This window comes from Saimiri boliviensis, chromosome X, assembly GCF_048565385.1.
Source record: "Saimiri boliviensis isolate mSaiBol1 chromosome X, mSaiBol1.pri, whole genome shotgun sequence".
In the NCBI taxonomy this organism is placed as follows: domain Eukaryota; kingdom Metazoa; phylum Chordata; class Mammalia; order Primates; family Cebidae; genus Saimiri; species Saimiri boliviensis.
Window position 1 is genome coordinate 27,577,025 of NC_133470.1, and position 27,219 is coordinate 27,604,243.

A 27,219-nucleotide genomic window follows, 5' to 3' on the forward strand; every position below is an offset into this window, starting at 1 on the left:
CTCAATGTGTGCTTAGAGAATCTATATTCCAAACATTTTTTGTAGTTTTGTTCTATAAAAATAATACAAAATAAGCACTCTAAGGTTTGTATTATTCTTCTAACTTGGTCTGTAATTTTGCATAAAAGCTTTAAATCCTCTCATAAATTTATTTTTCTCTAACAATATGCCCATTCATTTCTAATTTTCTAATTTCCATCTCTTAAAAGCTATAGCATTTTAATTGCTTATAGAAACTAATCAGTGTTTTATCCTTGATGGTGATTTCATTAAGTTCTTACTTTTTGAATGAAGTTTTTCATGTTTATTATTATTTTTTGGTTTATAGTGTGGCTTGATCTAAGAACCCAGTCTACCGTTGAAAGTCTTAGTAAAAGAATTCCAGGAAATAATAACTTTGTCAAGGTAAGCATTTCTTCAAAAGTATACTTGCTATAAGAATGTTTTTTAAAAAATAAAAAGTTTTCAAATTTCACTAGAAAGAAGCATCTTATGATATAATAGTTATTTGATACATTTTTTGTTTGTTTGTTTGTTTGTATGTTTGTTTTGAGACTGAGTTTCACTTTTGTTACCCAGGCTGGAGTGCAATGGCACGATCTTGGCTCACCGCAACCTCCGCCTCCTGGGTTCAGGCAATTCTCCTGCCTCAGCCTCCTGAGTAGCTGGGATTGCAGGCACATGCCACCATGCCGAGCTAATTTTTTGTATTTTTAGTAGAGACGGGGTTTCACCATGTTGACCAGGATGGTCTCGATCTCTTGACCTCGTGATCCACCCGTCTCAGCCTCCCAAAGTGCTGGGATTACAGGCTTGAGCCACCGCACCTGGCTTTGATACAATTTATAGAATATTTTTCCCGGATAATTGAGGCCAACTCAAATCTTTACTTTCCTGTGTTTCTTGCTCTGTGGTGGATTGGAACAATAATACCCCAAAATTGACAGGCTGGAGGAGATTATAATGCATCTCAGTGACTTAAGTCATACTTCCTAATGGATGCTTTCTGTAATTGAACTATGCTTTCCAAATCTATCCCTGTTATTTTCTACTGCCCATCAAAGAATGTTCTGGATGCTTTTGAGTTTTTAAGCATCTAGATTCAGGGAGAGAGAGAAAGTAGAAGACACTCTAGCCCTTTATTGAACTCCTCTTCCACTTCGTTTACATGAAGAAGGCTAATAAAACTGCCTAATTTTCAGTCCTTATATAGATCCCTCTTCACATAAAGGAAGGGAGAGAGAATTTTTAAAATAGGCAAGGAATTTTCTTTTAGCAAGATCAAGGCCAAGTTCTTCTAGCATCTGAAAGGAAGTTCCCTTTTTCTGTGTGTGTGTGTGTGTGTGTGTGTGTGTGTGTGTGTGTGTGTGTGTGTTTATCCCCTTTTGATTTTTCAGTGGGATGCTTATGTCATTTTCTTCTAAAACTATTGTTGAAATCTCATTAATTGCAGTAATCTGACCATTCCATCCCCCAACAATAACTTCAGACTTGTCCTGAATAAACCGTTTTCTATTCTGTTCTCTTCATCACTCTGCCCAACACTCACTATCACCTCTAGCTGCACTCCACTTCAAGAGATGCATGTTGGGCCGGGCACGGTGGCTCACGCCTATAATCCCAGCACTTTGGGAGGCCGAGGCGGGTGGATCACAAGGTCAAGAGATCCAGACTATCCTGGTCAACAAGGTGAAACCCTGTCTCTACTAAAAATACAAAAATTAGCTGGGCATGGTGGTGTGCGCCTGTAATTCCAGCTACTTGGGAGGCTGAGGTAGGAGAATTGCTTGAACTCAGGAGGCGGAGGTTGCGGTGAGCCAAGATCGTGCCATTGCACTCCAGCCTGGGTAACAAGAGCGAAACTCTGTCTCAAAAAAAAAAAAAAAAAAAAAAAAAAAAAAAGAGATGCATGTTTTTCTCTCCGATGTCATTTTAGGCAGCTTTTACACTTTCTACCCACATCATGAAAATAAGATATTATGTACTAACTCACTATTGACTTTGTGGGATCTTCCCAGGTCATCTTTTGGGATGATCCTGGGTCCTCCAAATCCAATAATATTTCCATAAATTATCTCCTTCTATTATTTTTATGCATTGATTTTTTAAAAGAAAGCTAGAAAACCTTGAGTTACAATTTTTAATTTACAGTTTGCATTAAAGTATTAAATCCTTTGGTTTGAGTTTTCTTACAAAACCATAGTCACCAGAGATAAGAAGGAAAAAGTTATCACTTTCTGTAGTTAGGTGATAAATGAGAATAGGGATGAGGAGGGGAAACATAGTTGTGTTATTTTTGTGTATGTATTTTCTTGACTAGTTAACTTTAATCAGCCTTTATGTATAAATTTGGTGTTTAATATACTAACCACAAATGAGTTGGGTTTGACCCATTCTCAAGGAAGATTGGTAAGCACATATGTGTTTCATTTTTACCCGTTAACCTTTCTTCAGTTCACATTCCCTCCATTCAATATATTTCCTAAATTTAGACAACAGCTGTTTTATATAGAGCAATTCTGTGTTGCTTTATGGTTTTTTATTTTTTATTTATTTATTTTTTTGAGACGGAGTTTCGCTCTTGTTACCCAGGCTGGAGTGCAATGGCGCGATCTCGGCTCACCGCAACCTCCGCCTCCTGGGTTCAAGCGATTCTCCTGCCTCAGCCTCCCGAGTAGCCGGGATTACAGGCACGTGCCACCATGCCCAGCTAATTTTTTGTATCTTTAGTGGAGACAGGGTTTCACCATGTTGACCAGGATGGTCTCGATCTCTTGACCTCGTGATCCACCCGCCTCAGCCTCCCAAAGTGCTGGGATTACAGGCTTGAGCCACCGCGCCCGGCTTGGTTTTTTATTTTTTATTTTTTTTTAGACAGAGTCATGTTCTGTTGTCCAGGCTGGAGTGCAGTGGTGTGATCTCAGCTTACAATCTCTGCCTCCCAGGTTCAAGTGATTCTCTTGTCTCAGCCTCCCATGTAGCTGAGATTACAGGCATGCGCCACCATGCCCAGCTAATTTTTGTATTTTTAGTAGAGATGGGGTTTCACCATGTTGGCCAGTTTGGTTTCGAACTCCTGACCTCAAGTGATCTGCCCACCTTGGCCTCCCAAAGTGCTGGGATTATAGGCATGAGCAACTGCACCCAGCCCTGTGTTGCTTTAATTTGGCATGTCTTTGAGCTCTACTTTAGTGTCTACTAATTTAATGTTATTTGAATACGTGTGTGTATATATGTAAAATATATTATTAAGTCTTATGTGTTTTAAAACAGTTTTCTGGTTATGATCATTAGTTTATGATTTGATGTACTCTGATCTTTCATAGTTTATATGTCATTTTCGTGGAATATAAAATAAATAGCATAGTTTTGGGCTAGGTTCTACATACAATACTAATTTATTGCAAAAATTAGCATCTACATTGTCACTATCTAATTACAGGATGTTGTGTCATTTAATTTTCTCTTTACCTTGCTACGTGGATGCCCTTTGATCTGTAAACACTTCACCCTAATCTTTGTTCATGAACATGCTTTCCTGTGCCATGAGACAGGAAAAGTATTTTTATTCATAATACAATGGGATTGGCTTTAAAGTCTTTGAATAATTTGTGATTTGTTGAGTTCTTTGGTTTGGTGGTTTTGTTTTAAACTGTTACACATTTCATTCGCTAACTGAAGTTCACAACTGTTTTAGTCCAAGACAGGCCTTCCACTTAGCACCTACTTCAGTGCAGTGAAACTTCGCTGGCTCCTTGACAATGTGAAAAAAGTTCAAAAGGCTGTTGAAGAAAAACGAGCTCTTTTTGGGACTATTGATTCATGGCTTATTTGGGTATGTTTAAATATAATGACTATATGGAGAATTTTTCCAGAAAATTTTCTAGACTGCCTTGCCTATTGTTTTCTACTAGCAGGTCAGGCTTTTTAATTGGTAGCATTATGAAGAAGAGCCACTCAAGAAGCAACAGAACATTTCAGCTTCCATTCAAGCAGCATTTTCGCCTACTTTCTCTTTATTTTTTCTTGTCTTATTTCATTGAAAATGAAGGATAATTACCAAAACCATATCTCATATCTATTATCTTTAGGATGAGTAATTCAGGTACCCTTTCTCTATTGTCTGTCGTATGCTCCTTTCCTACTAGCCACGTCTTAGAAGAAATAACTGTTTAACAGGATAAAATTCATAGAGTACTTGTTTTTTATTTTTGAAGTGGAGTTTCGCTCTCGTTGCCCAGGCTGGAGTGCAGTGTGTGATCTCGGCTCACTGCAACCTCCGCATCCCAGGTTCAAGCAATTCTCCTGCCTCAGCCTCCCGAGTAGCTGGGATTACAGCCATGCACCACCATACCGGGCTAATTTTTGTATTTTTAGTAGAGATGAGGTTTCTCCATGTTGGTCAGGCTGGTCTCAAACTCCTGACCTTGTAATCCACCCGCCTCAGTCTCTCAAAGTGCTGGGATTACAAGCGTGAGCCCCCACACCTGGCTGAATACCCAGAGTACTTTTATCTTTTGCTTTCAACATTACACAACTGTCTCTTGTATAATCAAGCCATAATATGAAACTAAATCATAGTGGAAATTTCTATTTAGAATCTTTTTGCCTCCGCTGAACATGCAGCAATTATCAACCTATGGCCAATCTTGTTTTTTCTATACTCACATATGCTTTCTCCCCACAGATAATTTTAAAACAAATGCCAGACATTTAATTTTATTTGTAAATATTTCAGTAAGTATGTGATGATCTTTTTCAACATTCGAGGAAATGTCACGGAAATATTGTCCCTGCTCTCACTTGCCAGATCCACAGAGCAGGTCTTTCAGAACCAATACTCAGCAAGAGGCACCTACTTCACTTCACCATGTGCTTGGCCAGGGCAGAATGCGCTCTGTGTTCATGGCCAGCCATTTTCACGTGTCAGTCACAGTTGAATGAGTATCTTTGACAATTGCATCGAACCAGAGTAAGGCAAGATGTGGGAACTGTTAGCTGCAGGAGACTCAAGGGAGCACGTTTTGCCTATATCCCCAGTGGATGTTGCTTATCAACTTTTGTTCCTTTCCTACCTCTTACTGCTTCCGTGTAAAAGATGGTAGCAGTACCTCCAGTTCAGGCATGTGGGTATACCTGAGAAAGAAAGTTTAAAACCTGTGAGTGGAGACAGCATAATGCAAATTGTTATGTAAACAATAATAGGAACAAAGAAAAAAACCAGAGATGACAACAACACAGAATTATCTAATATCCTTATGAAGCAGATACTTCAACTTGCCAAATTTAATAAGACTCTGAGTTTTCTAAACATAATAGGATGAAAACAAAACTGATTTTTTGTTTATCCATCAAGTAACTGGAATTGTGCTGATAAGCTAGCCACTAGCCTCATTTGACTATGGAGCACTTGAAACATGATCAAATTGAGGTTTGCTGTAAGCATGGAATATACACCAGATTTCAAAGACTTAGTATAGAAAAAAGAAGATAAAATGTCTCAATAATATTTACACTGATTATATGTTGAAATGACATTTTGGGTTTAATAAAATATACAGTATTAAGATTAATTCTGTTTCTTTGTATGCTTTCAATATAGCTACTAGAAAATTTAGAATTACATATGTGGCTCACATTTTATTTCTGTTGGACACTGCTGTAAACTAGAAAACTTGATAAATGAAGTGTTCCATTCTTTTGCTTTATGTGCTCTGCTGATTATAACCCTTAACAATATGTAAATTAAATTCCAAATAAGTACAAATTTAACCTGTGTTTTTTATTCTGTTTAGAGTTTGACAGGAGGAGTCAATGGAGGTGTCCACTGTACAGATGTGACAAATGCAAGTAGGACTATGCTTTTCAACATTCATTCTTTGGAATGGGATAAACAGCTCTGCGAGTGAGTTCTGTTTTGCTCTAAATATAATTTTTCCAATGTATTACCTATTTATAATCAAAATCTTACTATTTTCAGATGTCAGTGGAGCACCAAAATTTAACTGTTGCTATTTCAACTACAATATGCAAATCTATGTTGTGTGTTTTTTAAAGAGAGACTATTGCTTATATAATAAACAGGCCAAATTAATTATTCTTCAGGGAAGATTAGGTTCCTTTATAAAAGTACTTTGTTTTCTGTGTGCTTTCCAATTTTTATTGATTGGCTTGTATAAAGTTAGAACGTTAAATATCTAAGAATACAACTATGTTCTGTTGGCTTATGTTATTTATTACTATCCAACTCCATGCTCAGAAACATCCATTTCTAATTGTATTGATACTTTTTGCATTTAAATACATATAAATGTTTCTAGATGTCTATTCAAAACAGTGTTAAATACCCAATCTTATTGTTTTTTAGATTTTTTGGAATTCCAATGGAAATTCTTCCAAATGTCCGGAGTTCTTCCGAGATCTATGGCCTAATGGTAAAAAAAAAAAAAAAAAAAAAAAACCTAATAATTAACGTTTTTTTATTAGAAAAAAACTTGACTATTCATTATTCAAAAGTCAACTGTTTTGTAACTTAAAAACTTTAAAGTCATTCTTACCAATGGATTTACCATTTATAAACTTATTTATAAACTTCAATTGGTTTTTCTTTGAGTATTATTATTTTTAAAGAATTAATGGGATACTCGAATTTGGCATGAGCCAATTTATTCTTTGAATCCAAAAAACTGTTTAGTAGTAGTGGTGTCTGCTTTTAATTTAGAGGAGAGACTGTACATTTAGTAATGTTATTTTTCCTGTTGAATCTCTTTTATAGCCAAACTATGTTATATATTAGATTCTTTGTCTGCATGAGCAAAATTTAGCAAAGAAACTGAAAGCAAAGAGTATGTTTCTGATTTGAGATTGCTAATTAAACTGGTTTCTGTAGTGGACATTTTTACTTTTTATTTCATTGAAATCCAGTAAAAACGTAGTTTCAGCAAAAAGTGTGCTTAGCATTGCTAAGGGTCTGTGATTAAACATCAGGAATGAACGCCTCTAGGAGGAATTGCACTGGTGTTTAAGCACAAAAATCTGAAATTTATGATAAGACTCAGGAATAAGTCTGTGATAAATTGCAAAAAGCATTACTTAGACATTTCGTGAAAGATATGAGAAACTTCCCTTATAAAGTGAATAATAATGCAATGAACACTAAGTGCTCTGGATAAAGCTTGAGCAAGAATTTTTAACTGTTTCATTTATAATAAAGCTTTTTAAGGCAACATAGAATTTCTTAAGGGAAGCGTAGTCACTGCTTATCTTCAGCAAAAGTGCTTTGATCATTTCATAGCTGTCTGCAAACTGACTTGGGTCAAGAAAAAAGAAACTATGCTTGAGAAATAGTTTTAGAGGATGGTTAGAAAAAAAACGTTGAACTGGCCTAGTTTTCTCTTGCATTTAAAATATTATGCTTCTATCCTTCTTTTTCCCCCTTGCTGACTATAGAAAATCTCTCATAGCCTGGTGAGTAGGTTGCCCACCAATTATGTACCCATTCATTTGGAAAAGATACAGTGCACTTCCATTTATTTGTAGACACAAGCAGAAGTCCATTTACTAAACATATATATCTGGAATGTTTGTGATCTTCCAAATTATTATAAGCTCTGGTCAGATTTTAATTTAAAAAATTCTTCTTTTTTTTTTAGACGGAGTTTTGCTCTTGTTACCTAGGCTGGAGTGCAATGGTGCGATCTCGGCTCACCGCAACCTCCGCCTCCTGGGTTCAAGCAATTCTCCTGTCTCAGCCTCCTGAGTAGCTGGGATTACAGGCACGCACCACCATGCCCAGCTAACTTTTTGTATTTTTAGTAGAGACGGGGTTTCACCATGTTGACCAGGATGGTCTCGATCTCTTGACCTCGTGATCCACCCGCCTCGGCCTCCCAAAGTGCTGGGATTACAGGCTTGAGCCACCGCGCCTGGCTTCTTGTTTCTTTTTTAAGAGTAATGTTCTAAAATAAAAGACTAAGGTAGTTTCCTGGAATGAGAGATTCTGATATTCTCATAAAGTAACAACTGTGATGTCCTTTGGGCCTTAGCATAATAGGGCAATTAGATATAGTTTGAAATGTCTATTTTAAATAATATCTTGATTACCTTTCCAGACCAGTTAGGTGGAAATGCACTGTTACTTTTTCTGCATGCTTCATCAAGGATGCTCCAGGAGGAGCATCAGAAGCCCCTCCCTGTGAAGAAAAAAGAGCACTTTATGTGCCTGAACACACATAGTAGATCCTGTTGATAGTTTGTTAATTTTGAAAGCATAAGCAAAAACTTCTTGTAATATTTCAATATATCAAGATATATAGCCTCTATATTTCCTATAGATGTACTTAGAGCCTTTTGAGAAATTTACCTTTTACTTAATATCTAGATCCAGATTTTCAAATAATATATACAGTAAATAACGATAACAGATTTTGAATTAACTGGAAAACATGAAAGAAATAAAATGATACCAGCTATCTAGAAGACATTTTCTATTTTGTAGAGGGTTTCTACATGTATGTTATTATTTCCTCATTATCATAGCCATGAAAGGTGGATTCTGTTCTTGCCCTCACTTTAACAGACAGGATATCTAAACCTCCCAGAGCCTGGGAAACTTGCTCTGACCAACAAGTCAGGTCTAAAGCTTTAGTTTGGTGCTCTTCCTAGTACATCGCCCCTACTTCAGGGATCATATTTCTTAGTTTTCCTAATTCCTTAATATCATTAAATATTGCTTTGAGTTAGTGTGCTTTTTTAAAAATTAAGTTTGTAAAGTCTACAATCAGCCACTTAAATCTCATTTTTCTTTCTAGAATTCTGGCCATCACGATCAAAATAAAAACCAGTATTTATGATGTAAATTAACTATTGCTTATCAAAATTTGAAGACAGATGTTTGCTATGAACAAATAATATCCAATACCTGAACACTCTTATGTTCAGAGCAGCTTGAGTAGAAAGAAAAGTTGCTAAAATATGGCCTTGCAAACTAAATGTTTCATACTGGTTTGATAGCGATTTCAAGAATATATTAGTCATTTCTTAATAATGGCAATAATAGCAAAGCACTAATGAACTTGGGCAATCATGTAGCCCAGTCTTCATTTTGTAGAGAAATAAAGTGATGTATTGAGAGGTTTCAGCGGCCTGCTAGTGGATTAATACTAACCAACTAACCAAGAGTAGAGCCCACATTTACTGGCTCGCAGTCTAACATTTTGTGTTCATTCTTCAGTGCCACATCTCTTCCTGTCATTCTAGGAATACTTGTAGTATCTGTCTCTGTATCATCTTTTAGTTGAAATACTTTCTTTGTCTTGTCCACCCACATCCTCTGGCACGTTGTTATTTGTGTTCACCCTTGTTGCAGAGTAGAGCCAAAATTTTGTGATTATTCATAATCTTTTTTTTAAAATTTCATTAGAAAGCTGGGGCCTTGGAAGGTGTGCCAATATCTGGGGTAAGTTTCATCACCAAGTATCTCCCCATCCCTACCCCTTTCCATGTTATGGCTTTCCTTCTGTTAGTTCATCAGTCTGCCCCTTTTAAACTAGGGAAAACAAGTAAAAGTAGCAAAATTGGCTAATTCTTGTTCTTATGTAACATACTATGGGCCATTGGGAATTTTTTGAATAAATTAATTTAACTCTCCCTTCCCAAACTTATTCTCTTATATATTAACTAATGGTATTAACAAATGGGGAAAATGGCCAAATGGAGAAAATGTAAGAAATTTAGACAGTTCATTCCTTGATAAATAAAAAAGAAAAATAAGTCCCATGGCTCTTCTAAAGAAGAAATTAATACTATTGTATTAGTCAGTGTTTTTAATTGTCATTTATACTTTCAGTGTTTAGGGGACCAGTCTGCTGCATTGGTGGGACAAATGTGCTTCCAGAATGGACAAGCCAAAAATACGTGAGTTTAAGAAACAGACTTAAAAACCAGTGCTGTTTTGTTTTTCCCACTTGGTGCTTTAAATGAGGAAAAGCTTTTGAAGTTCATCCAGGATGCATATCAATAGTTTAATAGCTCCAATATGTATATATACATTTACCATTTTTAAATAAAATATATTATGACATATATATGCACACTGATGAAGCTTATAAAGACCTTAATTTGTAAAATTAAGTTTTTTTTAATCCCCAAAACTAAATTTTGGTTCAAAGTATTCTTGCCTTTTTGGGGAGATTGGTGGGGTGGTGAGAGGGATGGGAAGAAGTGAGGAAGAGCCATAATGTAAACTGTAATTTTCAGCATATTAAGTCTTTCTCACTAACTGTAAAGTTATATTTTTGTGGAATTTTCAAGGTTATTTTCCTAGCACTGTGCTTTCTCTCCATTATCTGAAGTTTCTCCTTCAACAAGAAGCAGAAAGAATGATAGAAGTAGAGATTTGGTATATTTTTCTCTCAATCTCATCTTCTTACTACTCATACATGCAGAGTCTGGGACAAGCACCATATCTAAGAGTAATAAGAAGATGACTCTCACTTTACGATGAGAAAATGGATGTTCAAAGAGGTTATGTGCTTGCTAAGGTCATAGCCTTGACACAAAAGCAGAACCAGATCTCAAGCCCATACCTTCTGAGTCTGAATCTGGCACTCTTTCTTTCTGTTCCACCAATCACTATACTTATTTAAAGGTAAACTTTTAAATATTAAAAAAGCTACCTGCCAATTATATGTATTCATGAACAAAAATGAATATGCCACAAAAGCTGAAATAATACTGATAATTATAACACAAGCTCAGCCAGTGGCTATTGTGTTACATATAACGCTCCATGTGCTTGAAACACATTATACAATTTAATCCACATACACATCCTGTCATTCCCATTTTATAGATCAGGAAACTGAGAATTAAAGAAAATAATTTATGCAACAGCACGCAACTAGTTAAGTGGGAGATGCAATATTTGCACCTAGATCCATCTAATTCCTTAGCCAGGGTTCTTAACCTATGTAGTATACTGCCTCCTGTGTGGAAAAGATTTCCATACAACTGGCAAGAGACTACATTTAATTGTTCTTTTCTTGAGGATTTCCTAAATGTCTCATCAATTTTATCTTCAGTGGTTAAGTTCTTCCTTTGTGAATAATGGAATGTGTAACATTTCTAGGTGAAACGTTTTCGTAGTCTAGCAGGGTCAGGGGCTCTCATGTGAAAGTGTGACATTATTTGTGTGAAGTTTTTGAGGAGGAGGAGTGTGGACATTCTTTGAAGGTCATGATAATCTAAGGTGACTTGACCAAGAGCATTTGAGTCAGCACAAGTCTGAAAACATTCTTGAATCTGGGTTCCAGGTAGTTGAATCAAGAGTCAAGAGAAATAAGATAGAAAACTGGGTTATTTTTCTCTTTCTTTCCTCCTCTGCCAGGAACACTATTGCTAGTAAATCAAATGTTATTTATATTTTAGGTGCCTAGCACAGTACAATGAATCCTCTGTGTCTGCAGGTTCCACATCTGTGGATTAAAAATATTCAGGGGAAAAAAACTCATAAAAATGTCAATACAACAGAAAAATACAAATTTTAAAATACAGCATGACAATTATTTACATAGCATTCATATTGTATTAGGTATTATAAGTAATCTAGAAATGATTTAAAATATACAGGAGAAGGATATATGTAGGTTACATGTAAACATGAAATATGACACCATTTTATACCAGGGACTTGAGGATCCTTAGATTTTGGTATCTGTTGGGGCAGTAGGGGACCCTGGAACCAATGCCCAACCCCCCCACCAGATACCAAGGGATGACTCTATGTGTAGCACATGATAGGTACCCAATACAATAGCCTGCTTTTCCTCTTCTCTATTCCCCTCCCCTCTAACATTATCAGCCAAGTCCTTAAGTGATGAATTTAAGTTAGGGAGGACTTGTTTGAGTACCTCTGCAGCTACTGCAGATTGGAAGAGGGAAATAGCGAACTGTAAGATCTTTGATCTTTTATTTATCTTCCTGAGGGAAAAGAACACAAGTATGCATTTAATCATATATAAATCAGAAGTTATGTGCCATGAGAAACTTTAAAGTAAAGCTGTTGAGTTTCAATGAGAGGAAAGAAAAATCGTGAAAGATTATCTAAGTAATGAGATGCTTTGAAAAATGAGCAGTATTGGAGGATACAGAGAACATTGAACAAGATACGTATGGGGAAATAGAAGACTTTGTTTAGAGAATGTAGAGAACATTAAAGTAGAGAAGTGACAAAAAACACAAGGCTAGGATCATGTTGTGAAGCCCTATATTTCAGGCTAAGGAGCTTTTCTTGATAGGCAGTAGGAAACTTTTGATGGTTTATGAACTGGTGTTCAGAGATGACTGGAGTTGTCAGTTTATAATACAGCAGTCTTGGGTGAAAGTGAGGAAAGACTAGAGGTCAACACGCCATGGAGGAAGCCACTATAGTATCCTAGTAATAAGTACATGGGCTCAGAAGGATGGAGACAGAGAAGGAGACCATGAGTGGATGTGCATGACACTGCAGAGGAGAAAGGGAAGGGAAGTAGGTATGTAATCTAGGTACCTGGACCCAATGGTTAGGCTTAGGAAAACGTCTGAGTAGAATATAAGGAAAGGGTCTGAGTAGAATTTTTGTTCAGAGCATGTTTGTGGTACTGGCAGACTGTATGTTACACACATTTGGAAATGTGGAATAAGTTCAGTATAACAGTGGCAATTTTTGGCCAGGTGCAATGACTCATGCCTCTAATCCCAACACTTTGGGAGGCCGAGGCAGGTGGATCACTTAAGGTCAGGAGTTCGAGACCAGTCTGGCCAACATGGCAAAACCCCGTCTCTACTAAAAATACAAAAATTAGCTGGGTGTGGTAGCAAGTGCTTGTAATCCCAGCTACTCAGGAGGCTGAGGCATGAGAATTGCTTGAACTTGGGAGGTGGAGACTGCAGTAAGACAAGATTGTATCACTGCACTCCAACCTGGGTGAGAGAGTGAGACTACCTCAAAAAAAAAAAAAAAAAATTGAAATTTTGAATTTCCTCTAGATAGAGGGGGTTTTGAAGCAACAGAAGTAGATGAAATTACCAAGAAAAAATATACAAGTAAAGCGATGAGCCACTGCACCTAGCCTGAAGTTATTCATTAGTGTGGAAATCCTGGGTAGAGATATTTATGAGGGAGGCATGGTCAGTAACACAAAACACTAGTAAGAGGTCATAGAGGCTGAGAACCAAGAATGGACCATTATACATTGAAATTAGGTCTTCATTTGGTGACTTTCAAGAACGCTCAAGATGGAAGCCTGGTTGCAAATGGCTTACAAAAGAGATGTAAGCAGGTAGAAAATCGAAGATAGGTGCTTTGCAAAAATACAGCCATACAGGAATGGTGAGAGAAGGACATAGTTTGTGAGGTTAACAGGATTATGAAACAAAATTTTGTTTGATTTTGTTTGTAAGTTATGGTAAGACTAGAGAATGTTTCTTTGGAGTCTGAGCAGAGAACAGATGAAAGTTGTGAAATAAATGGGGGATAAGTGATAGGCAAGACCAAGTCCTAAAAGGTTAGAGAGATTGGGATTGAAAACTTAGTTAATTTCTCCCAACCTCAGCAGGGAGAAAATGACAGTCAGCTCAGAATTCAATGAAAAGCCCATCTCTCTGGTTCAGGGTCGGGGAGAAATTATGGATGATTCTGATTTTTCTTTTAGCTTAGCTGTATTTTCCAATTTTTCTAGAACCTAAAAAAATTGATTAATTGAACATTAAATTATATTTTTCTGAAAGAGCACCTAAGATAGCTGTCTCATCTGTCCTGGGGTGCTGACTGAGTGTGAGAAAGTTTTTGACCTCCTTCACCGCTTTATCGGGGGCAAACCCCCCTACCCCTATGTGCCATCTTTGTCACACCTCTCTGGACTGCTCAGTCCTGATCTGATAGTCATGAAGAAGAGCAAGCAACCTTTACCTTTGCAGAAGTTAGAAAAGTAAAACATCTTTCTGGGATGTTTGAACACAGTACAGTGTTCTGTGAGTACAGTGTATAGTGAGGAATGCAAGGTAGATCACATAAATGCTGAAAGCTGCATACATGCTTGATGACTGGGAATAAAGAACAATAAAATTTAAGAGGAAAATGCTTCCTATGTACTGCTTTAAAAGCTGTGGCCTAAATATAGCAAAGAAGTGTCTTCATATTTGCTAATATTCATTAATTGCTTATTAAGTATACACACTTAAGAATTCACTTTTATTAAGCGCCTTGAGCCTTCTCATCAATTTTGCACTTTAAGACTCATGCAACTGTTCAGTATAGTGTTTATATAGATGCTAGATTGGTACAGATTTCTCCTTTAAAAAGCACAAAATAGATAATTATCTTCCATTTTTATGAATATTTATCACAGTAGATTAACTGGAAATATATAGCTTTTTCAGTGTGTGGAAATAAAAAGGTATAGTGATTTTGTGTTTTAGTTTGTAAATGTATTGCCTGTACCTAGTGTTATTTGACAAGTGTCTTTACAAAATAAGATATTAGTCCCATGCTCCTTGAATTTGTCACCTGCTCATCAAGCAGGCCAAGAATATATTTGAGTGAGAAGAGATAGACTATCCTAGGCTAATCCTTATTCAGAACAATGGTACCTGGAAAAATGTCAGAAAACAATTTCCCTTGGTTTTGTGTTTGTTGCACAATCAAAATGCAGCTGATAGGATCTGTTGAGCTAGTGTTGACCAGTAGTACCTTCTTCTGGGATCCTTCTGCCAACCCCTGGACTGAGCACTGTCATATCTCTCAATTGCTAGAATGTCACCTTGTTACCCCAACTCAGCCTAACTGTTCCTCTGTGACCCTTATGGGTATCAGTTTGGGCCACTTACCTGCCTGGCACAAGTCAAAACTACCTATTAATGTCCAAGGGCCAGACTTGCTGCAGAGTCCAAAGTTTATACTGATAAGGCTGCCACAAAATAAATTCACTTCTTCCGTATCTGCCATGTTACATTCGGGCTCTGATTATCAAAGATAGGCCTTAAATTGCATTGTCTTCCATGCTTTGGAAGCTACACCCAGCTTGTCCAGCTACACCCTTTCACATGCTGCATCCAGCCGCCCAACCCTGCCAAAAGATAGTGGTGTTTCTCATCTAAGCTGACTGTCAGTCATGATGCTTCACTATGACATAACTTAGAATTTTTGTAATTCAGCCGGGCGCGGTGGCTCACGCCTGTAATCCCAGCACTTTGGGAGGCCGAGGCGGGTGGATCACGAGATCAAGAGATCAAGACCATCCTGGTCTCTACTAAAAATACAAAACATTAGCTGGGCATGGTGGCGCGTGCCTGTAATCCCAGCTATTCTGGAGGCTGAGGCAGGAGAATTGTCTGAACCCAGGAGGCGGAGGTTGTGGTGAGCCGAGATCACGCCATTGCACTCCAGCCTGGGTAACAAGAGCGGAAAACTCCATCTAAAAAAAAAAAAAAAAAAAAAAAAAAAAAGAATTTTTGTAATTCAGTGGTATTTTATAAATACAGCCCTGATGTATGACTGACTAAACACTAAATACTATACCTGCATTTTTCCATTAAGATTGCAAGTACATTTCCTTCTAGGCTGATTTCTAAAGCATTATTCCATGAAGATATATGATTTTTGTTAACTTTAGGAACTTTTCTAAAACTATAATATAATGACTTTTTTGTACTAAATTATATGTCAGTTTTGATCATTTGTATTATTAATGTTTCATTATTTGCTTTCAATAAAATTGTCTTACTATTCATTGTCCCTTCAACTATAGGTATGGAACAGGATGTTTCTTACTATGTAATACAGGCCATAAGGTTGGTTTTTTAAATTTAAAAATTGATAAAAGTCTTTAAGTTCATATAAATAATGCTTAGACATACTTTGCTATTAAGTTACTTTTAGTCATTAGTTTTTACTTTATCAGGGTTTAATTTAGAGCTCAATACAAAATTTAAATGGTTCTAATAAGAAACATTTTAGGTTCTTTGAATCTTATATGTGTGTTTTTAATTGTGTTGGTGGGAAATCTAGACTGAGACCTCGTCAAATTCTTAATGCAACTCTAATTTGAAACAAGGAATAATTTTCTTTTTTTTGAGACAAAGTCTCACTTTGTCACTGAGGCTGAGTGCAGTGGCACAATCTAAGCTCACTGCAACATCTGCTGCCCAGGTTCAAGCAATTCTCCTGCCTCAGCCTCTTGAGTAGCTGGGATTACCAGTGCATGCCACCGTGCCTGGCTAATTTTTGTAGTTTTAGTAGCGATGGGATTTCACTGTGCTGGCCAGGCTGATCTTGAACTCCTGACCTCCGGATCTACCTGCCTCAGCCTCCCAAAGTGCTGGGATTACAGGTGTGAGCCACTGTGCCCAGCCAGGAATAAACTTTTTATACAGTTAAAAAAAATTTTTTTTAAAGGAGTCTTGCTCTATTGCCCAAGCTAGAGTGCAGTGGAGTGATCTCAGCTCACTGCAGCCTCTGCCTCCTGAGTACAGGCACCATCACTGCACTCAGCTAATTTTCATATTTTTTAGTAGAGACGGGCTTTTCATCATCTTGGTCAGGCTAGTCTTGAACTCCTGACCTCGTGATCCACCTGCCTCAGCCTCCCAAAGTGCTGGGATTACAGACATGAGCCACTGTGCCTGGCCATGTGTTTTTAATTCTGATCATTTTCTTTCTTTCTTTTTTTTTTTTTTTTTTGAGACGGAGTTTCACTCTTGTTACCCAGGCTGGAGTGCAATGGCGCGATCTCGGCTCACCGCAACCTCCACCTCCTGGGTTCAGGCAATTCTCCTGCCTCAGCCTCCTGAGTAGCTGGGATTACAGGCACGTGCCACCATGCCCAGCTAATTTTTTGTATCTTTAGTAGAGACGGGGTTTCACCATGTTGACCAGGATGGTCTCGATCTCTTGACCTCGTGATCCACCCGCCTCGGCCTCCCAAAGTGCTGGGATTACAGGCTTGAGCCACCGCGCCCGGCAATTCTGATCATTTTCACTATAAAGATTTATTTTTAAAAATTGGGTTATTCATTGCATTATTTTTTACCTATATCATTTTAACCATTTTAACTTTAAAAAAATGTTCTTATGTTATCTTTTCATTTTCTACTACTGAAATCTTTTTTTCTCTCCTTTTCCTACAGTGTGTATTTTCTGATCATGGTCTTCTCACCACAGTGGCTTACAAACTTGGCAGAGACAAACCGGTATATTATGCATTGGAAGTAAGTTCTTTTTAATCAATATGGATAATATGACAGACATTCAAAGCTGATGCAAATTTCAGTGTTTTCTAACACTTTTCTAGTAACTCTTAATACAGAGGACTCAAAAAATTCTGCTTTCTTGGCATTTGATTGAGTGGAAGGAACCTGAGACTGATCTGGGTGTCAGGACTCACAGGAGACCTTGATTATATTGGTTCCTCAGTTCTTATGCCAATTAATTGTGTCACCTTAGGTATATTACTTGACAGCTCTACAATGTAAGGTTTTTTTTTTTTTAATCTCTAAAATTTAATCAGATTAAGGGGCTCTCTTACATTTCTTTCATCTTGAAAATTCTTTGTTTTTATAAATAAAATGTCTCAGTGTTCCAAAGAGAACCCCTGGGCACAAGAAGGCAGAACAACTGTCTTTACTTGTCTCCTCATGAAAATAAATTTTATGTAACTTTTTTTCTTTTTTGAGACGGAGTCTTGCTCTGTCTCCCAGGCTGGAGTACAGTGGCATGATTTCGGCTCACTACAGTCTCCACCTCCCGGGTTCAAGCAATTCTTCTGCCTCAGCCTCCTGAGTAGCTGGGATTACAGGTGTGCACCACCACACCCAGCTAATTTTTGTATTTTTAGTAGAGACAGGGTTTCACCATGTTGGCCAGGTTGGTCTTGAACTCCTGACCTTGTGATCTGCCCTCCTCAGCCTCCCAAAGTGCTGGAATTACAGGCATGAGCCACCTCACCCAGCCTAACATTTTGATATAGAAAAGAAAGTGAGGAAATTTATGCCACTTATCACTCGAAACATTTGCTTCTAATGTGTTTGTATGTTATAGTAGGAATATGCCAGCCTAAGCCCATAGGATACAGTAAGTTTGTATTAGAAACATTTATTTATAAAGTCAAAGAAATAGTACTCTTTTTATAAAATTAGATACATTTCTTATAAGCATTTCTATATAATTAATTTTGAATTGGCTACCTTATAATGCACAAGTATACAGTTGATCTGCAAACTTATTGAGGCTCACGTATTAGAGTGCCTGATGATAATTTGGTGACAAGTTCAAGACTTCTAGTTAGAGTTAAAACATTTTATTAGTCATTATGCTTAGCACATGAAGAATATTAGTTTATTGATGTTTTTTCTCCCTTTTCCAACCCATAAGCATCATAATATCGACCCCCAACCCCTTTTCTATGGATGGAAGCATTGTGAAAACTTAGCCTGTATATTAAAGGAATCTTAACACTTCTCAGAACTGAAAATCCTACAACCCTTCTCCCTCTCTACTTTCCCTCTGTGCAAAGTGCATAGCACAACAGTATGCACATAGAATATGCACTTGGTAAGTGTTACCTATAATATAATAAGAAGAATATGATTCTGCTTTCTTTTTCTTCTTGCACAGGAAATAATTAATGCTTTTTTTTGAGACAGAGTCTCACCCTGTCACCCAGGCTGGAGTGCAGTGGCACAATCTCAACTCACTGCAACATCTGCCTCCTGGCTTCAAGTGATTCTCCTGCCTCAGCCTCTTGAGTAGCTAGGATTACAGGCATGTGCCACCACGCCCAGCTAATTTTTGTATTTTTAGTAGAGACAGGGTTTCATCATGTTGGTCACCCTGGTCTTGATCTCCTGACCTCGTGATCCGCCCACCTCAGCCTCCAAAAGTGCTGGGATTACAGGCATGAGCCATTGCGCCCGGCTAATTAGTGCTTTAGAATTACAGATGCCTTAGACCTGGGACAGGCTTCAGGGACAGTGGTCACCCGGTCTTAACTTCCCACCCAATATGAAAAGCCTTCTCCTGTCTCCTTACCAGTAGCCATCCAACTTCTGTCTGAAGACAGCACCCAAAATTGCTTCTTAATAACATCTCTAGCTTTGGACCTACATTGGTTGTCAAAAGCGTTCTGACATTTGGAGGTTTCGGTCAGTTTCTCTGGGTCTTCCTCCTCTGGGGTAAACCAACCCAATACCTTAATCTCATGTGGTTTCTGGATGCTTTATAGTTTTGAGCTCCTTTCATTGGGTGCATTGCAATTCCTGTCATCCAGACTGGAGTATAATATTCTACATCTAATCTGACCTGCACTCAATTGATAGGGTGATTTGTGCCTCTCCTACCATAAGTACTGCTTTTGCTCCTCTAGCCTGAGAGTTCATTATTTTAGACGAATAACCCCTTCATATTATTGGCCCTGGGAGCATATGCTAAAAAACCTAGCTCATTTTCTTTTTTTTTTTTTTTTTTTTTTTTTTTTTGAGACACAGTTTCGCTCTTGTTACCCAGGCTGGAGTGCAATGGCGCGATCTCGGCTCACCGCAACCTCCGCCTCCTGGGTTCAGGCAATTCTCCTGCCTCAGCCTCCTGAGTAGCTGGGATTACAGGCACACGCCACCATGCCCAGTTAGTTTTTTGTATTTTTAGTAGAGACGGGGTTTCACCATGTTGACCAGGATGGTCTCGATCTCTTGACCTCGTGATCCACCCGCCTCGGCCTCCCAAAGTGCTGAGATTACAGGCTTGAGCCACCGCGCCCGGCCCCTAGCTCATTTTCAAATGAGTCATTGTCAAACCAAGTCTGCTCTGTTCTGTATTTGTGTAGTTTTTTTTGTTAAATCTAAATTCAGGTCTTTGTTTCTTCCTGTTTAATTTCATAATAGTGATTTTAGCCTATTCCTATATAGTCTGAATTCATTTTCACTCTTTACTGTTACTCTTTCTGTTTTGTCTCGTCTAGAGATTTAACAAGCATATTGTTTATAATTTTGTTTCAATTTATGTAATGCTTTTAGATGCTTAGAATTGTAAAAGCTGAGAGGCACACTAGATCATCTGACAACATACTTAGTTACACCCTCCTATCCCCTTGTTTTACACATGAGGAAACTGAGATTAGAAAAGTGAAATTGGAGTCCCTTGGCCAAGTAACTTTTGACAGCATTAAGTAGCAAATCCAGGATGCAGATCCAGATGCTTGGACATGAAAGCCTTGATGCCTAGGTCACCCTGCTGTACCATTTCCTTTCTTGTAAGTCTGGAAGTTCTGGGCTCCAGTCTCCCAAGTCCAGTGTTGTTGTCACTGCATCTAGCTTATGTCCCTTCCTTCATCTGCTAATCTAGCAGTCTCAGCACAACAACAACACACATACACATACTAATATATTAACGGTGTAGTTAGAATTTTTTTCTTTAGGTTTTCTTAATTGTTTTTACAATTAACAAACATTAAAAAAATTTAAATTAAACCAAACCAAAAAACAAGGGTAGGGAATAATGCTAGACTGGTAAAACTTTTTATCAGTTAACTCTTGCTGATTTCTCTAATTCCTTTTTTTTTTTTTTTGTAAGTGTTTACATAGTATATATATATATATATATATATATATATATATATATTTTTTTTTTGGAGATGGGGTTTCGCTCTTGTTACCCAGGCTGGAGTGCAATGGCGCGATCTCGGCTCACCGCAACCTCCGCCTCCTGGGTTCAAGCAATTCTCCTGCCTCAGCCTCCTGAGCAGCTGGGATTACAGGCACACACCACCATGCCCAGCTAATTTTTTGTATTTTTAGTAGAGACGGGGTTTCACCATGTTGACCAGGATGGTCTCGATCTCTCGACCTCGTGATCCACCCGCCTCGGCCTCTCAAAGTGCTGGGATTACAGGCTTGAGCCACCGCTCCCGGCCCATAGTATATATTTAATAATATTGTCTTTCATCTGATGGATTGTTGTTAGGCTTAGAAGTTGGAGACACGAAAATTTTAGTCTTTATGCTCTTTAAAACCTAAAACTATAGCTACCCATCTTCAGTCTTTTAGTCTTTTTTCATTCTTCCTCTGCTGATTTGGGAGCAATAAGATGGATTTCTATGTTTTAATTTTGGTGATTTTTTTTTCTTTTGTGTATAGCCTTAGGTTGTTTGTTTATTTGTTTGTTTGTTTGAGACAGCTTTGCTCTTGTTACTCAGGTTGGGGTAGTGCAATGGTACAATCTCAGCTCACCACAACCTCCGCCTCCCAGGTTCAAGTGATTCTCTAGCCTCAGCCTCCTCAGTAGTTGGGATCACAGGTGTGCACCACTATACCAGTTTGATTTTGTATTTTTAGTAGAGACGGGGTTTCTCCATGTTGGTCGGGCTGATCTCAAACTCCTGACCTCAGGTGATCCGCCGTCCTCGGCCTCCCAAAGTGCTGGGATTACAGACATCAGCCACTGTACCCAGCATGATTTTTAAGATATTGTTTAACCGTATATTTTTCTAAGAGTATATGTCATTGTTTGGTATTTTTAATCTCCCAACCATGATGAGGACCTCTAATATTTTACCCTACCACCTCCATCACCAATTTTGCTAAAGCTTTCATTTCCCCCATTTTCTTAAATATACAATAATTACTACTGTTTTCTTTGCAGTCCACAGTAAATCGTATTTATTGACTTATTTTATCTATTTCTGTGTCCAGTATCATTTCTTTGGTCTCACATCTTTTTTATTTCCACCTACTTTTTTTTTCTTTTCTTTTCCTTTCTTTTTTTTTCCTGAGGGGCATCCTTCTTCTATAGTTCTTTTACTGACAGTGTAGGATAGTAAGCCTATTCTTTTTAGGTTTGTCTTTATTTTGCCCTCACTCTGAGGATGAGTATAAAAACCTACATTAACAATTATTTTTCCCACATCCCTTTTGGCCATTTTCAATGCTGATGAGACCTCTTCTGTCAATATGTGGTTCATTTGTAGATAATCTAGTTTATTGTCTGGGAGTTTCTAACATTATCTCTTTATCAGTGATGTTCTGTAGTTTTACTGTGATATGCCTGGGTTTGGATTTATTTTTATTTATCCTGTTAGGTACTTGGATCCAAGTCTGTCTTCAGATCTGGAAAATTCTCAGCAATTACCTCTTCAAATATTGCTCCTCTACCATTACCTCCATCCTCTTCTGGAGTTGATATTGGATGAATACTGGAACCTTTCAACCCATCATCCATGTCTCTTAACTGCCCTTTTATATTTTTTTAATCTCTTTGTTTCTCTGTGCTGCGTCCCTGGTGAGTTTCTTAGTATCTACCTTCCATTTCCAAATTATCTCTTCAAAACAAGATAAAACATAAAAGCCTTTTTTTGTATTGTGAAATAGAAGACACATACAGACAAATGCATTAAATATCAATGTACAACTTGAAAAATTATTATAAAGACTCATGTAACTTGTTCCTAGAACGCTACCAATACCAAGAACCTCTACTTGCCCCGAGATCACAACCTCCTCCTTCTCCCTGAGATAAACATAAACTGACTTTTATCATAATCACTTCTTTACTTTTCTTTGTAAATTTAACACTTAAATGTACAACCCTGATCACCAGAGTTTAGTTTTGCATGTGTTTACTGTTTTATATATTAAAAATATGAAAGATAAGAGAGAGAGCATGTGCATGTATATCTGACTCACTTAGTATGTATTTTTTGATCTGGCTTCTTTCAACATTATGTTTGTGAGATTCATCCACAGTGTTAGATATAGCTGTTGTTTTCATTCCTTCTCGTTGCCATATGAAATTATTGAAATTTAGTATTTATTCAGCTATCGATGACATTCGAGTTGTTTTCAGTATTTGGCTATTAGGAAAAATGCAGCTATGAACATTTTTGTATACGTCTTCTGATATAAATGTATTCACCTTTCTGTAGGAGTAGAATTTCTAGCCCATAGATTGTGTGTATCTTCACTTTGAGTAGATAATGCAAACCATTTTTCATGGTAGATGTAGCAAGTTATACTCCTACCATCAGTGTGGGGGAGTGCTAATGTACTCATCATCTCTATCTTGTCTAGCATTTACCGCATCTATTACATTTTTCATCTTATTTAATATTTTCATTTCTTTTCTTTCCTTTTTTTTTTTTTTAAGACTGAGTTTTGCTCTTGTTGCCCAGGCTGGAGTAGAATGGTGTGATCTCAGCTCACTGCAACCTCCGCCTCCGAGGTTCAAGCGATTTTCCTGCCTCAGCATCCTGAGTAACTGGGATTACAGGCATAAGCCACCACACCTGGCTAATTTTGTATTTTTAGTAGAGACGGGGTTTCTCCATGTTGGTCAGGCTGGTCTTGAACTCCCAACCTCAGGTGATCTGCCTGCCTCGGCCTCCCAAAGTGCTGGGATTGCAGGCGTGAGCCACTGTGCCTGGCTAATATTTTCATCTCTATGATTTTTATTTGGTTATTTTTCACATCTACCTGATTTTGTTTCAGTTCTCTTTTCTTTTGATTCATTTTCATGTTTGTTTTTAAAATGGAAGTCATTTTCTAATTTATCTCTGACTACTTAAAGCATACGTCTTTTAAAATATGTGTTAGATGGGAATGAACCCTAGTCTAGCTATTAAGTTTTGTTGGATTTCTTAATACAAGATTTCTTCATATAAATTAGAATTGTCACTTCCAGCTTTGTCTTCCATTAAGCCATAACTTCAGTCAGCAAATACACAGTTGCTTTTTTTTCTAGCATCTCTACACAAGTAAGAGAGCGCCACCTAGCCCCTGGTTTCAAGCATTGACCTGGATTCTATTTCCATTGTCTTGCACAAAGCATTTTGGACCCCTTTCTTCTGCAGGAACCAGTTCCTAGCCACCACTTCCACTCCCTGGCACATATAGAAAAATAAATCAGAAGCCATCATGCTTGTGGCTTCAGTCCTGTTTGGTTATGTATTTCTGTGTCTGTCCACATAGATGTTATTCTGTATTTGAGTCAGCATGTGTTGTTTCGGTTTTCTCTTTTATATTGTGTCGGTTATCCTCTGTGGTTAGACCAAAGGTGATTTTTGCAGTAGAGACTCATTATTTCGGCTCACGTAAGCATCTATGTCTTCTTTTTCATCACCAAGAGAACTCTTTTTCTCTCTGAAGCCCCTGGCAGGTGATACTAAGGCCTGACATGCCTCTCCTTTCCCTTGTTCCTCTTCTTTTTCCAAATATTGTTTCACAAAACAAAAATCTTTTTGGGAACTTTTAATATGATATTAAATTGAGCTTACTTATCAATTGTCTATCTTGTTTACCACTCTATCCCAGCAGGCTGGCAGATAATATATACCAATTAAATATTGTTTAAATACTGAATCCTATGTTATGCCATTCTTTTTCTTTTTAAATATGAGCTTCAAAGAGGGTTCCCTATATCACTTCATTGGTTTCTTTAAATGTCTTTTCCCCATCTCTTCTTTGGTATGGCTTATGATTGTGGCATTAAGATTTCCTTTTTAGAGTTTTTCATCCTTCTTGAGCTAAATACCAATTTTAGGTATAAGCCTATGTAGTAGATATCTATTGCTGTGTAACAGGATTACAACAAACTTAAGTAGCGTAAAACAACACATTTATTGTTTCTCAGTACCCATGGGTTCAGAATCCAGGCACAGCTTAGCCGGATAACCTGCTCAGAATCTCACAGGGATGCAGTCAAGGTGTGGACTGAGGCTGTGCTGTCATCTGAGGTTTAATCTGCTTCCAGCCTCATTCAGATTATTGGCAAAATTCAGTTGCTTGTGGTTATAGGACTGAGGACTTCAGTTTCTTGTTACCTGTCAGATGGAAGCCACCCTCAGCTCCTAGGGCTATCTGCAGTTCCCTGCTACGTGAGGAACCCCCAATGCCCCTCTGTTTCCTTAAAGTCAGGAAGGGAGGGAATATATCCAGCAAGACAGGCAAAATAAATCATGTAATATAAGCACGTACACATCACCACAAATATCCTATCACTTTTGACATGTACTGTTGGGTGGAAGAAAGTCACAGATATCACCACACTCAAGAGGAGGGGATTACACAAGGTTGTGAACATCAGGAGGCAGGGATCATGGGAGCCACCTTAACTACAAGTCTATCTGCCACAGCATGTAAACATTGTTTATGAACTTTTATAATGTTCTTTCTTGAAAAGTATACTTTCTGAACAATAATTGCTTTTCATTTTATTTATTTATTTGATGGAGCTTCGCTCTGGTTGCCCAGGCTGGAGTGCGGTGATCTTGGGTCACCGCAACCTCTGCCTGCTAGGTTCAAGCGATTCTCCTGCTTCAGCCTCCTGAGTAGCTGGGATTACAGGCATGCGCCACCACGCCCGGATAATTTTGTATTTTTAGTAGAGATGGGGTTTCTCCATATTTGTCAGGCTGGTCTCAAACTCCGGACCTCAGGTGATCTGCCCGGCTCGGCCTCCCAAAGTGCTGGGTTTACAGGCATGAGCCACCGAGCCCAGCCAAATGCTTTTAATTTTAATTCCCCAACTTACTACTGAAGTATTAATGAAATCTATTACATTTCAAAATAATGTTGCCCCAATTCAACTCTGTTCCCTCTCTCTATGCGATTAAAAATGCTATAGAGTTAGACACTGCATTTGTAATCTAATATATAAAAATTAATTACACTATAAATTATATGCATACAGATACATAGTACTGTAGTATACAGAAAACTGTTTGCTATGCCTGATAGATGATTGTAAGCAATTTAGGGTAATCTTTATTTTACATTATTTTTCTTCATACTTACCAATTTTTACCCTAACTGCCTTGTAAGCTACAATTCTACTGCATCCTGAAATATCCTGCTTTATTTTTATACTGTTTGTGGCAGTGGCATTCATGTTAAGGAGCTTTTGAAGAAAAGTGTGCCTGCTGTGACATTACATCAGATCTACTTGATTATTTTTAATTCAATCTTCCTATAGCCTATTAGCCTTTTACTTTCTAGGCTACATGTCTAGTTTTAAAATAATTTATTCCTCTTGCCCTGTTATGATTTATTCTTTACACCCTCTTGCTTTCATTGCATCTCCCTTAGTGGACAACTATTAGGCTTGCATGCATCTTTTCCAGGGAGTCGTAACACACAACAAGGGCTGATTCAAATTTGTAGATGATACACTGAAGTACTGGGTCTTCAGTACTCAATACTTAGGATGTAATTTATGGTAACTTAATTGATAACAAGTAGACAGTCACCTATTTATCATTGTAGATTTTTGTTGCTATGCTCTTTTCCTGTCCAGTTTTAAAGCATTATACCATCTTCCATTTTATTTCCACATGTCTTTTGTGAATTTAGAGGTGTCTCTCATTTTTATTAATTTCCTTAAAAGCTAAATCATACTATGTATTATATCCTGACAGCAAAATTATTTACTTCTTTCAGATAAGTGTTTTTATCTAACTTTTACTGTGTTATATTGAATCTTTATTTTCAATCACAGCAAAATGCTTCCATATATTCCTGATGACAAAAATTAAAACAGTTATCTCCTGGAGCTTTAACAGTGACTATGTATTTCTTTTCTTTTTTTTTTTTTTTGAGATGGAGTTTCGCTCTTGTTATCCAGGCTGGAGTGCAATGGTGCAATCTTGGCTCACTGCAACCTCCGCCTCCTGGGTTCAGGCAATTCTCCTGCCTCAGCCTCCTGAGTAGCTGGGATTACAGGCACGCGCCACCATGCCCAGCTAATTTTTTGTATTTTTAGTAGAGACGGGGTTTCACCATGTTGACCAGGATGGTCTCGATCATTTGACCTTGTGATCCACCCGCCTCGGCCTCCCAAAGTGCTGGGATTACAGGCGTGAGCCACCGCGCCTGGCCCTTTTTCTTTTGTTTTAATCTAAATAATACTCTGATTCTCAACCAGTTATCTCTAATCAAAACCTTGATTTTCCTTTTGCTAAAACAATATTGCTTCCTCTTAAAAATATGGTGTAAGCATGTAACATCCTATCTTTTTCAATGGAAATGAGGCATATCAGCATTTGGTTTCCTGGAGTATAAAGTTCCACCAGTTGAGCCCCAAAATCACTTTACTAGACTTCTAGCACAGTGGCTTCTAAAAATTCGTGGATTACTTGCCTAAAACTATTATGTATGCATTTCTTGGTTAGATGCCGTTTAAGGACAGTGTCTTCGAGAGTAAGA

General features: G+C 37.7%; 1 protein-coding gene across 11 annotated transcripts in view; it reads left to right on the top strand.

Annotated features, from left to right (window-relative positions):
* The window catches only part of GK (glycerol kinase), an 80,734-nt gene that overhangs the window by 37,950 nt on the left and 15,565 nt on the right, over positions 1-27,219 (top strand). For 8 of the 11 annotated variants that reach the window (XM_074391933.1, XM_074391934.1, XM_074391938.1 and 5 more), the window contains 9 exons: positions 329-405; positions 3,698-3,835; positions 5,796-5,905; positions 6,368-6,434; positions 7,450-7,467; positions 9,422-9,457; positions 9,848-9,915; positions 15,786-15,828; positions 17,164-17,244. In XM_074391933.1, coding sequence (XP_074248034.1) covers positions 329-405; positions 3,698-3,835; positions 5,796-5,905; positions 6,368-6,434; positions 7,450-7,467; positions 9,422-9,457; positions 9,848-9,915; positions 15,786-15,828; positions 17,164-17,244 — 638 coding nt within the window. The remainder of the gene's footprint in view (positions 1-328; positions 406-3,697; positions 3,836-5,795; positions 5,906-6,367; positions 6,435-7,449; positions 7,468-9,421; positions 9,458-9,847; positions 9,916-15,785; positions 15,829-17,163; positions 17,245-27,219) is intronic. The other 3 variants (XM_074391935.1, XM_074391940.1, XM_003924067.3) reach the window with 1 other exon arrangement.